This window comes from Poecile atricapillus, chromosome 1 (assembly GCF_030490865.1).
Source record: "Poecile atricapillus isolate bPoeAtr1 chromosome 1, bPoeAtr1.hap1, whole genome shotgun sequence".
NCBI classification, from domain to species: domain Eukaryota; kingdom Metazoa; phylum Chordata; class Aves; order Passeriformes; family Paridae; genus Poecile; species Poecile atricapillus.
The window spans coordinates 90,476,258-90,490,207 of NC_081249.1; the positions used below are offsets into that span (position 1 = coordinate 90,476,258).

At 36.1% G+C, this 13,950-nt stretch overlaps 1 protein-coding gene across 5 annotated transcripts in view; it reads right to left on the reverse strand.

Moving 5' to 3' along the window:
• The window catches only part of STXBP5L (syntaxin binding protein 5L), a 182,619-nt gene that overhangs the window by 155,651 nt on the left and 13,018 nt on the right, over positions 1–13,950 (reverse strand). For all 5 annotated transcript variants that reach the window (XM_058857936.1, XM_058857944.1, XM_058857968.1 and 2 more), the window contains exon 2: positions 10,069–10,166. In XM_058857936.1, the coding sequence (XP_058713919.1) occupies positions 10,069–10,166 (98 nt within the window). The remainder of the gene's footprint in view (positions 1–10,068; positions 10,167–13,950) is intronic.

Sequence of the window (13,950 nt, forward strand, 5' to 3'; positions counted from 1 at the left end):
ATTATCCTATAAACACTGGGTTGCACTATGTTGTGTGTAACAGGATGTGTAGGTTTAAATATTCTGCTAAGAAAATTGAACTGACAGTCCCACATATCAATTCTGTAGATCCAAAATGCAAGTCAGTGGATGAGCACAAACTCTTAGAAGTAGCATCCACTACTGCATTTTATGTTCAGTCTGACCTGCCACACTTGCTCTGAGATGGTCTGCCAGACCTTAATCCTGTAACAGAGGTTGCTGGAGAAGACTGGTTAATCATATTAGTGTTCTATCATGAGACAAAATTAACTTTTAACCTTATTTATCTATATATATATTTATATATTAATATTTATGTATTCTTGTGTTTCAAAAGGATGCCCCTCTCATGAATTTTGCCACTTAGATAAAATGAATTGGTATTAAAACTATACAAATAATCTACTAAATAGAATGTAGGATGTCTGCAGAAGGAATATAAGACACTTCCCCCAACCAAGTAACAAATTTTAAATCCAGTTCTTCAACAGATAAAGTATTGATGAATTCTATTAGCCTCCCCTTAGTTCTAAGCAATTATCTTAAAGTAGAATTTCTCAAAATCTACAAATTAAGATTAATAAAACTGCTGTGAAAAAGAAAGCCCTATTGTTATAATCTAATGGAAACTCGGGCACACATCTATCAACACCTGACATGGAGAAAGTAGGAAAAATATATTAAGATAAATATTTTAGAAGCCTAAGTGTATGTTCTGATCATAGGTTTCCAAGAGAACATTGACTCAAGTCATTCATGTGCATCCCTACTACATGAATGTACTCAAATGCATTCTTCTATCACACATCTCATATTGATTCATCTCATAATAAAAGCATGGGGCTTTTGAAATCAGTGTGTCTCAGATCAGACTACATAATTCAGTCAATCCTTATTTATTTACTGAAGCAACTGAAATATGTAAATATATCACAGAGCTATCAATTCTGCATTGAAGAAAATACAGCTAAATAATAAAACAGAAAGTCAAACTCCTATAAGTCACAGCATTTAAAATGCACTTATTGTAGCTGCTTAAAATGTAGTGTATTCAGTGACTGGGGCTTTGTTGCAACAACTACACAAAAAACCCAACCAGAAATCAACTATAGTACTAAAGAATAATATTCTGATACTTCTTTCTTATGCTATCTCTGAGCATTTTTTGCGGTTAATATTGAATATCAATGTATAAATATACTACATATGGCATATCTATTTTATACCACATAAGTATATGCTACTTTTTATTCAATAAAATGAAAAAAAACAGAAACTGATTACTGAAATGCACAGTTATTGTCAGTAATTAGAGAGAAGATCTATCCTCTTTCTGCTCAAATTATCAGTTTTACGATTAAAGCATATTAAGATTGCTGGATTTCCACTCCTCATCATCTGAAAAACCACAACCGTTCAAACAAACAGTATTGCAGAATTTTTGAAGAGTGTGCTGTGTCTGGCTGAAATGGAGCTGATTTTCCTCATGGAGCCCTACAGGGTGATGTGTTTCGAGTATGAGGCTAAAATAGTGTTGATAAAACAGTAGAATACCTCCTTTATAACAACACTAAAGAGGAACAAAATTTCTGGGTTGCTTCCCCTCCCTGTGCTCTCTCTAGATGAAGAGATTGATGCCACGCTTACATTCTTTAATGTCTTCTAGTTCAGCTATTCATTTTCTGATAGCTTTTCATCCACAATCTCTTCTGGACAAACTTGGTTTCTCCCATGATGCTCTTTTTTAGTTCTTCCTTTTGTACTCATGTGTGGCTTTGAATGCAATATCTGAAGCACCTGGGAAAGATCTTGGTTCTTGACTTGAACAGTTTCCTTAAAAAAATTATGTTATTCAGAGACTGCTTTGCACAAGTCAGGTGAAAGATGGAGATTAAAAGAATATTGCTTGCTTAATGCCACTAAGAAAAGACAGGTCAGGGATGAGGAATAGAAATCTCAGAACTATAAGAAATGGAGTGAAACTAGGTCAGTTAGGGAAAGAGGGAGTGAGCTGACCACGGATAAGGGAAAAGAATTTCTTCAAGAAAACCTTTCCCTCCCCCTCTCCTGAATGAGATCATAGTCTCTGTTTTGTTCATCTCCCTATTTCTTGAACCTCAGGAAAAACTGTGCTTTTATCCTACACCTTTACTTGAGGTTTTGGCTGAAATAGTGTGTCCTGGGGTGACTTTATGATACTGGTATCTCCAATCGTCTGGTTTATGTTATATATTAAGTTCTGCACCTTTAAGACTGGCTCTGAGAGCAAGAGAGGGAGAAGAAGAAGCACGCAGTTTGTGTTAAAGAAAAACATCACTGCCACACATCTCGCTCTTGGACTGTGGTGTCAGCAGCACGGACAGACAGCGGGACAGAGCTTCTCTCTGGTTTTTTTAGTTAGTTTTAGCTAACTGCGCGCTTCTTCTTCTCCCTCTCTTGCTCTCAGAGCCAGTCTTAAAGGTGCAGAACTTAATATATAACATAAACCAGTCGATTGGGGATACCAGTATCATAAAGTCACCCCAGGACATAGTGTGTGACTGTGTCTGTCCCATTTCCTACTGAACCGCTCATCACATGGTTCATGTTCCTTGCTCTGGAAGATCCTGATAGGGAGAACACTTTGCTTTCAGAAACTTCTCCTTTGGTATTCCCAATGCATATACAATTACTCAGAGTAATTGTAGCCTTTCTACCTCATAATGGGCACTCAACCTTCCACAGTTCCCCTTCATCCCTAGCCTCCCTCCATTAACAACCTATGTGCAAGAAAAACGCCTAACTTCAAGAAGTCATCAAGAATTTAAATTGAATGAGTGCTGGTAGCTAGACAAAAATAGGTCTTCCACAACACTAAAATGCTCCCACTGTATGTGTCTGTGTAATTTGGGTTTGTCTCTTACTAGATACCAGCTCTCCTAAGTTATTTGGAGAAGTATCAATTCCCTCCAAAAGTATCTGCCAGATAAAAACAAAAGAAGAAAAGAGTCAAACTAACTGTGTAGTATGACTACAAATTTCTGTGGTTTTAGGATGTCTGCCAAAGTTAGTTCATGGATAGTTGTCTAAAAAAGATAATTAGCAGACTGGAAAGGAGGGAAAATTGATGTACTTTATTCCCTGTGCATGTCAATACTTCTGTTGATGACAAAATTTGGAACAAAAAAGGTAGGGAAAGCTCTAAAGCTGACACAAAGTCTAATTAAGACACATCACTTCTTTGAAATTGTTTACTATCACCAGTAGTCAAAATTTTGCTATCGGAGTAAGTGGAGGGTTTTTTTAATTATACTTTAAAAATCCCCTTGTAACAGGCATCAGAAGGCATTTTTTCAGATAGTGTTCATAAATGCAGTCATCAGCTCTACTTAAAATGCTGCCAGAGTCATCCACCTGTATACCAGCTTTACATGCATCTCCAAATATACAAAAATCCATATTTTCTCAGTAGATTTGTTTGCAGAGGTCAGATTCCATTTTTATCTCCTGGATAAGCAGTAATTGAAAGTGAGGGAAGTTCACTACATTTAACTGTAACATATTCAGTCTGCTTACTTAAAAAGCATGGTAGAGGCTTGGGAAACAAACGGACCCAAATTTGTGCATGAATGCAGAAACCTGATACGTATATAGATGTATATAGATGTGAATGCACACCTAACCAGATGTATAGTAGTCTTAGCATAGAAAAAATCCTCCAAACTCTGGTTCTGTCAGATTAGTAATACAGTTAAATTTGATTCTTTTGGTATCTTTTACAATAATTTTTTATTCTTGTAGATTGACAATACATTCATTTCTGTAATAACCTATTTAGGTATCTATACACGCAAAGATACACATTTGTATGCTGATTTGCCTGGGAATTTCTAAAAGAACTTACGTTAGGAGTACTGACTCTTGGTGAATTTTGTGTTCCTCAAAAGCTCAAGTTCTCTAGAAAAATCTCAAATATATTGTACAATGAGATAAAAGATTAAATGTATCAATGATTCTTCCAAGTCAAACAATAGAACTTTGGCTCTATGATCTTGTCTGTGCTACCCCCATTCCATCTGCCCAATAAATCACACAGAGTAAACAGCAGAGAACACAGTCAGCTTATTTTAAGGATAAAGAACTACCGAAACCTTGTTTAGATTAAAAGACAGCAGTTCCAGGGAGAGTAAATCTGTCACAATTTATATTTAGCTTTTATGCCACCCTTCTCGCAGACCAAAACCTCAAGTTACATTCTCCTCTTTTCTTTTAAAGTACATCCAACCTGATGTCAAACATTCTTTACCACATTTCCTTTAGCTACTGTAAAATTCCATGCCTACTCAAACTCTGCCAGCAATGATTTAATTAGCGCTATTTATTTTCCTTGCCGGATTTTCTTTTTTCTACAGTGCACAAACAGCCGCAGTTTTACCTCCCAGGAATACAGTCTCTCTGTGTACATCAGCTGCTGAGGATCCATGACGTTCAACAGAGCTATCTGAGGTTTAGACTTCACCTTCCCCTTTACTTGGCACAGTAACTCTGGAATTGAAGATATGTTTACTGGCTGTTTCACAGAAAAAAAAAAAAAAATCTTATAAAATCACTTAGTTTGGAAAAGACCTCCAAGACCATCAAGTCTAACAACCAACCCAGCACTAAAAAGTCCACCAATAAACCATGTCTCTAAGTGCCACCTCTGCACAACTTTTGAACACCTCCAGGGATGGTGACTCCACCACTTCCCAGAGCAGCCTGTTCCAGGGTTTGACAACCTTTCAGTGAAGTAATTTTTCCTAAGACCAAATAGAAACTTCCTCTGCACAACCTAAAGCCATTTTCTTTTGTCCTTTCAAGTACTTGAGAGAGTGATAAGGTCCTTTTCTCAAGGCTAAACACCCCAGCTCCTTCAGCAGTTCCTTGTAGGACTTGTGCTCCAGACCCTTCCCCAGCTCCATTTCTCTCCTCTGGATGCACTCCAGCACCTCAATATCTTTCTTTTAGAAAGGGGCCTAAAACTTGACACAGGATTTGAGGTGTGGCTTCACCAGTGCTGCCTACCCTATTGCTGACAGTGGCCAGGATGCCATTGGCCTTTTTGAAGCAATGTTTGTTTCTCCACAAAACAGACCTGTTAAAATATGTGTTGCTGTACCTTATTTGACATTCAAAAATCACTCCTCCTATTAAAGCGTTGGAAAAAATACATAAAACAGGCCAGAAAAAGTTATTCCAAATATGACCCTAAAGCAGAATCTCCCTTGAGAAGAACCTGTAGAATTTTTGTGATTTGCAAACAGCTTTACATGAAGATTTTTTAAATGTAAGTAAAAGAGATGTCCTCTTCTATACCACTCAAAATTGAAAGGCTATTTCTACATCTTGTAGCAAATTTCATAGACAGCTACAATCTGCCATACCTGAATTTATCAGATGCAATTTCATACACTAAGACAAGTCAATTTAATAACCTGATTCTTTGTGCCAAAATTTTGTTACTCCCCCATTTTCTTCTCTGTCCAGTCCCAACTGCACTCCTTCCACTTTATGCATCATTCTGACTTACAATGGAGGTAATCACCAGATAAATCAGTTTGCTAATCTGGCAAAAAAAGTAGCACAGCAGAACTGGTGTTTTGCCAGGTTAATGTATTGGATGGCTCACAGTAATATATCTGACAAGCAGCAGGATTGGAGCAAAGGAAGAGTCAGGACCGTGCAGCTAAGCTAAAGGTGGGGATAGAGCAATGCTTCCACTGTCATGTGTTAGCGAGTGAGAATAATGTTTTGTTTGCCTAGGTATAAAATGGCCACTGTATTTTCTGATAACATGGATAACAAGCAGCTATGCCAACTGGAAAAGCCTTGCATGAATTGCAGATGCCTTCCAGCTTTGCTCAAGCAACTAAAACGGAAAGTGATGCCCCACAACCTGCGTCAATGACAATACGGAGCCTGTAAGTCTAAAAAATATGTATTAATAACAGCAGCAGACCACACTATAACACATACACAAACATATTACTAATTTAAGTCTGTTTGATGGTGATTTTTTTCAGTGGTGTGGAGGCCATTCTGGACCCAGTAGATTGTTTTCTTTGCACTGGATTTAAGACAAACTTCCTCTCATTTCATGATAAACAAAGATGGTAACAGCTAGAGAAATGTTTCTTTCACGATTTCTCACTGCAATTGACCACTACATAATCAGCAGTTTGATTATAAAAAAAAAGTGGAGATTCTGTATTCTATATTCTTGTAAGTAGAGAGCTGTAATGGTTAAGCACAGCTCTGATGCAATAAAAAAACTCCAAAGAACTCAGTGACTCCAGAAAGTACTTAAAATTAATTTTAAGAAGCATTTGTCAGCTGAATAAATGAAAATACAGAAATATGCATCCTGAAATCTGAACACAGCATGCCGCTTCTTCAGATCTGTTACTGGAATAATCATTGTTAACAATACTGATTTTAATCTAGTTATTCAATCCGAGAATATGAAAAACCCCGGACTTCTCCTTTTCCTCTGAAATCAAGAAGAGTCTCAAGTCTGACCAAGTGTCTTCATTTCTCACCTCCTTGTACGGTGATAAAGAACATTCTCTGACAGCATCCAGAGACTGCACACTTGGTTTTATTGTGTGTAGTGTCAGGAGATTCTTCAGACTGGGACTAGAGAAGATGGATATGGAGACAATAAGAAAAGGAATTCAATTTCATAGCCCCTCTTCAACTGAATGTGTTTTCCTGAAGCAAGAATATTCCACTTAGAGTGGTATCAAGCAATGATCTGAACACTGATCACAACTATGGGAGCTAGGAACAGGCTTCTGACAGGAAGAAAAGACCTCAAAGGAAAAATGAAATTTGTTATGTTTAGGACAAAGGTAAATTACCAGATGCCAGAGCAACCATTTCAGGAGTGGGGTTTTGGCCCTTTATTTGCAGACTATGTTAGCTTGTGTTGTTGGTAATAGGAAGATGCTCCTTCATTGATGGTTTGCAGTGCATTCTGATTCCATGGGCTGCACCTATGAGGATCCAGTACCCAGCAGTCATCACTGCAGGTGATGCCTGCAGCTGTTTGAACTTCCTTGGGAAACCCACAGAGACTTCTAGGATCAGTACAGCATAGCAACAACAATTCCCAGTGCTACAGAAGCTAGAGCAGTTGCCTCTAAGCACCCTGAAAAGAAACCTAGGAGAAGACAAATTGACTGCCATACCAAAATGAACTTTAATTTATCTCTGCATTCTAATGGCAGCTTATGAATAATATGCTCTATTTCAGGACAATGTAACAGTCGACTTCAGTACTGCTGCTGGATCACTCGAAATGATCACCTGAAGGCTTGATGTTAGACCTTAATTCACAACACAGAAGGACATGCTTCCTTTTCTTAAAAAACAGCTTGTCTTTTGAGACCTGTTAACTTGTGATCAGTAGAAATACCAATACCTTGTGAATCTTTTACTAAGTCAAGGAAGCAACAATACCATTATGTGACTTGGACTCATCAAAGGAAAACTTGTTCTACATCATTACATGAATATTAAACATAAATTCAGGCTTCCCATCTTTTTGTGTTCTCTAAACAACAGAGTCCAAATCAAACCAGGTACCTTTGGCACTACCAACAATAAACAAACAAATAAACACTTGGGTGAATTTCTCTGATGGCAGCCAAGCAGTCTTTCCTCCCACTCCATCAACAGTACTGTTTAGAAACACCAGCTAAATACAGTGTATGTATGGGAAGAATTCCTTTTTTCTTAGGTTACTAATGACAGAATGAAATTGCAGTTCTTTTAAAAAGTATTTTTACAGGATACTGTACAAAACTTAGAGCCACTAAAACCTATATTTTCCTTAGTTTGCTAAAATAAAAACAAAGCCACATTATGAATTGTAGTTTCAGATTGAACTTAATCTGTTCAATCTTGACTTGAACTTTATTGCCTGACTTCAACAACTACAAACATCTGCAACAAGACTGGCTTAAATGAGTGGTGTTCTGGGGGTAGTCTTAGAGACTGCTTCACTGCAAATTTATTAGTCCACAAGTAGGTTTTTTATGTAATATGTTCTGCAAAACTTAGAGCGAAGTGGAGAAACCTCCGTTAAAATGAATAAATAAGTAATTCTTTTTATGGCACCCTCTGTCTTCAAAGCACAGTTTCCATTAACTCAGGGCTCAATTAAGCAAACCAGGCTCTCTGTGACTAAGCTACAAGCATTTATGTTATGACATGTCTTCCAAAAAAAAAATCAAATGCCCTGTAATCCTGATGCTCTTGTTTGATTAAGACACTAGAACTGGTAGAAATTTTTCCGTGAATGAGGTAGGAGTTCGCTAGCAAACAGGGGAAGAGATGTTAACAGGAAGGGCACTTTGAAAAACATTCTTTTCCCTTCTGCTAATTCTTTATAATCTATTTTTATAGAAAACACATAGAGAATTTTATATAAGCTTAGGGATATAGCTATTTTTCCACTTCATGCTCAGTTCCTGTGGCAGAAGACATACAGGCTTAAATTAATTCTACATGAACCAGTATTAATCAGGCTCTGCACCTGAATTTTCCTCAAAGGAGGGATTTGTAGAGACACAGAATGCCTAGCCAGTGACAGCACTGCTCCTAGAAAAGCCACATTGCTGAGATGGAAAGAAGAGGCGGGCTAAGGAGTTAATCTTCTGCAAGGTCTTCTTCCTACTTCTACCATGGAATTCCCAATACCCTCACTCTGAAGATACTGGTGACATTTCCAGCAACAAAGCCCCAGATTTTTAACCTTGCATACCTCTAAGAAGAAGAAACCATGACTACTAGACTTGCACTTCCCAGAAGTGCACAAATTCATGGACACTTTCTTCTTTGCATTTGAACATAATATATTCAATCTACTTCACATAGGTAAGAGATAAAGAGTAGAACTATCAAAGCAAAGCTTGTCACATAACTTGAGGTTTAGTTGAGCCTTGTGAGAAATTCTGGATGAGAGAAATTGAAGCTTACAGAAATGCAACTGTTCAGACCAAGAGCATCCAAAAATGGAGGAACCAAAGTTTTAGTAACATTACATGAGGCACAGGCACAGGCTTGTTTTCCACAAGGGGATTTTTCTTTGCTTTGTAACTTGCCTTGGGTTCATAACATTTATAGTTACCTTGGGAACAGGGATAGCAGAAGAAAATATTATATTGCTATTTCATACAGCATTGTCCCCTACTTTAAACACACAATTTATTTGGCTACAAAAAAGTTTGTAAGAAACATTGGTTTATTAATTCTGTATTCTGTAACTTTTAAACCTTCCTGTAATAGTCTTTCTCTGTTTTTTCTTTGCTTTATATGTATTTTCATTGAAGTGGAAACATGGGAACCATGCCAAACTAAGAAAATTATGTAGAGAAACATTCTGAAATACACCGTATTTAAATATTCTTAATTTTTTCTTTAAGTCTCCAAATTTTAATTATCTTTTAATAAAATTCATACTATATAGACTTCTAACTTAAAAATCCCATTGTATTAAAAACAACATATAAGTTGCTGGCACTGAAGTACCTTTATAATTAACAAAAAGAAATAGGCACTTTACAGTGCTTCACCTTCTCCTCCGGGAAGAGATTAATTCTGTTCTAAAATCACTTATTTCCCACCATTCACTTGGAAGAGTCTAAATAAATTGCATCTAACTGCAATCTAACATTGGCTAACTGCATTGCAGCAATTAATTTATTTATTGCTAGCACAACATTCACAACTTGCTCATTACCAGTTTGCTGTCCAGTTGTACTTTTCATGCCGAAAAAGATCAATTCTGTTTTATTTTACCCAATATATGCCAAAACCATATACTAAAAACTCAGTCAGAAACTGTTCTTTGAACCCCTTAAGGACCTGGTTAATTCCTCAACAGCACATCCTTTTCCAGTCTGTCTCATAAAGCAAAATGAAATAGAACATAACAACTGTAGCCTTACCTGAGCACTTGCGGAATTCCCATCCCTGTATTACAAATATATAGAAATGGTGCAAATTCTGCATGAGAAAGGATACATTCGTATGGCTCCTGTTCTTGTTCCAATTGCCAGAATTTTCTGAACTGGGTCAAAAGCTAAGGCAGTGGGTAGGTAAGGAAAACCATGGCGAACCGTCTGAAACAGAGCAAAGGAGCAAAGTGACTGAACTGCAACCACAGAGAACAGTATGAATGTTTTATGCTTATGTTTTTCTGTATGTTGTAGAATTTTCAATACATTTCAAGAGAAGTATTTAAAAAGATACAGTATTTTGAATACAGAGGTGAATTTTGTTCACATGAATTTCTAGTTATGCTTTTCACTCAGTAATATTTTAAATGGTTTTATTGCAACAAAGTAGATTGCAAAGTGTATGTTATTATACAACTGGTATATATTGCTGAAGTGGTATGCTGAAAGATAACCTTAATATGCAGGGCAGCTGAAGTATAAACTGAAAAAAAAGACACATAATATGCTTTAAAAACACTGTCAGAAACAACCTCAGCCTCAACAGAACAGCTCCAGCAGAAAGAAATGGAATATGTCCAGGGGAAAAGATCCAATAAACCAATAAATTGAATTGAGTCTATGAGGTAAAAACCCCTAATATCAATTTAAAAAACAAAGACGCCAGAGAAGATGTTCTCAAAATGAGCAACTGAACCACTTACCCTTTCTTAATCTTTATTTATAATACTATGCTTTTAATTCTAATTTTCGCAGAGATACTTTGGGGAATAAATAAACTAAGCATGATACAACACATCCTTGAAGACTGTCTCAGTGTTTTAAATTACCTTAACCTGGAAGTCATGACCAACATGACTTGCCCAGTTCTTATGGTGAAGAATCTGATGAGGGAGAACACTAACTTAAGACTAACATTGAAAGCAACAAGACCAGACTATAAAAATACAGACAAAAATGAACTGTAATTAAATTTATGTGTGGGGCTGCTTACATAAAAATGGGCATGAGATGCTATTTTTTAGTATAATAATAATGGTTTATATTATTTAACAAAATAAAACCTTGAACTCTAGGACTGACTCTTTTTTTAGTAAGTGGTTGGGATTGGAGAGGAAGTACTTTGAACTGAATGAAATTTAAGTTTTTAAGCTATTTTCCTTTTCCTTGAAATTATCTAGTTCAAGAACTATGTCTGCTGAAGCATTCAGCAGTCCCTATGGAACAACTTCAACAAAAGGGACTCCTTAATTGCAGACCTGTTGAGTAAAAGGCAGCTGATGATTCCACAGCTGTATCACTCCAACTCCTCCATTACAGCTGGAAACACTTGAACTGATACTCACAAGCAGTTTGGGAACAACCAAATGTATGTTTTTCAGCAAATAACCACTTCCTTAAAAGAGATCTTACTTGTCTCATATCTTAATTACTGCTGATAAGGGAAGTTGTTTTAAGAATATCTAATTATTAGTTTCTAGGCTGAAAAAGCCCAGAAGCATATGCTTCAGTAAGCTGTAGCAAAGTAACTCACTTTTTATGCTAATGTAGGCATTTATCAAAGGTCTCAGTTCTGTTTCTGCTTTGGTTTGCTTTGTGTTTTGGGTTGTTTTAACTTTCTTATCTTCATAAGTGTTAGGATTACTCAAATATAATTTTTTTTTATTCTGATATCTAAGCTGGGACCAGACTTACCCTAGGAATGGTTGACATGACCTCAAAAACATCATGTCACAAAAACATCAGGAATCATGGATAGTAGTATTTTCTAGCGTGTTGAACATGTAGCATTACTAAGCTGCTATTGTATTTGAAATTTCTGTATTCTGGTGAACAAATATTCTTACTTATCTGAAAAAAAACTATACATTTCACCAATTATATTTTTTTAGTTATTGATTTTAGAAAGGCTCTCTGTAATAAAGTTTGAATTCCTATGAATTCCAGTCACAGGAAGCTTCTCTGCTGTTTAGCCACGACTGGAGTTTTCAGTACTATTTTTAAGATCTAAGAATGCAAAGATAAATATTTTTAAAGACTTATTTGCATCCTTGCCTACATATTTAGGATCTGCATTGTATTTTCAATATTTCTGCAATCTAGAGTCAGATTTCCCATTTGGAAATTTTAATTGGGTCCTGTACTTGAGATAGAACTATGTTTTAAAACACCAATGATGTACATCTTTTCAGGATCATAGCTCAGTACAATTTTTGAACTCTAGAATTGACTCAAAAGTGCTCTACTTTGCAGCCATTTTCCAAAATTGAGTATTTAGACTAATTCCAACTGGGAGGTTTTTGTGAATGCAAAGTTCTGCCATTTGTAAAATATTTTTTCAAAATTGTTGAAATCTATTGAACATCCCAGTAAATTACAGTTTTCAAGTAAAATACTTATATTTATTAGGACTCCAAAAGAACAAAACCATTTGGAAGGAAAGCCAAGTTATACAGTACAGAGTTAGGGCAGAAAAAGATGTCTCTATAACAGAGGGTTTGGTCCAAATTAGAGCAGCCTCAGAAATTATCCTGAAGGTTAAACCTATTCAACAAAGGAACATGATAAAGCTGTACCACTCCAAACTCCCAGGTTCTTGTCTTCAGCTTTGGTCCAACTAAAGCTTTTTGGTCCCTTCTTTTTCAAAGGACTGTGAGAAAAATTGACATGAAAAGTCAGCACTTGGAGTAGGCTTTTCAGTTGTGCACTGATGCAGCTCGAGTGAACTTGAGTGTAAGGATGAGTAACAGTTCTAGAACCGTGCCTGGGCTTCCTTACAGCATTTACTAATACAGATAAAAAAAAGAGAAGGCCACAAAATTAACTTGATCCCAGGGCGACCAAAAAAAAAAAAATAAATAAAAGTACATTTTTATTTTATCCAAGTTGTGTCCAGTAGGAACAACACAGAACAAAACTATCCGTGGTACTCAGAAACGCAAAACAAAGTAGTTGGGGTCAATAGCAGCCAAAAACGGAAGTACGCTTAAAAGTCCATCTGTGTTCAAAAAAATATAGGGGGGCCTAAATAACCCAAATACCCCAAGAAAGAAGCTGCCAACAAAAATTAAAAAAAAAGGAGAGAAAAAAACCAGACAGCAGATGGAGCCAGGACTGCTTTTCTCCACATTATCCAGCTTCCTTTTATGTCTCTTTTTTGGGCACTCTGTCTCTAGAGGCAGTCTGTGCTCCCTAGGACATGGTTTCTGTGCAATATGCAAAATAATTTACTTGAAACAGAACAATTACAAATGCAGATACAATTTCAGCATAAATCTGTGTTCAGCTTAGCTATTTTCTTATTTTCTCTTAAATTCTCTTTAAATAATTTTAAGCAGTGAATTGCATAAATATATCATTAAAGTAATCTTTACACAATTTGCCTTAATTAATACAGGAAATTGATTATTTGGGCTTGCTAGTAATCTACCAATGAACATTTTAATATCCTGTACAGAACATAATGATCTTTTTCAGTCTAAGATACCATGATATATTTCATTAGCTGGGAAAAAATTGCACTAGTACTAATATGCAATATCCAATATAATTGTTCACATGGTGCATAATGCAATTCTTCAGTATTCTGTGGTAGTTTATATCAGACATCAAAGACACCTTTTTAATAAAAGTGATTATAACATTCTCTAAACAGCTCCAGAAAATGCAGAACTAGATCAAATTTTAAACTGCATCAACTAATGAATAGGGTTTATAGTCAAAATTCTTTATGAAAATTTGCATAAACTTAAAATTTGTAACTTTTCTACTAATATTTTAGAGATACCCTGTTTCATTTAGCCTGTGACAGCAAAAGTGATTTACTTAGGTAAATAATTTTTGAGAATATGTACATTTCCTAAAATTTAACTATGTAGTTTAAACCTGTGGCTCAGTATGTAGAGTCTACTTCCAAATTGTCACCAATATGCCACATGCAAAAATGTCA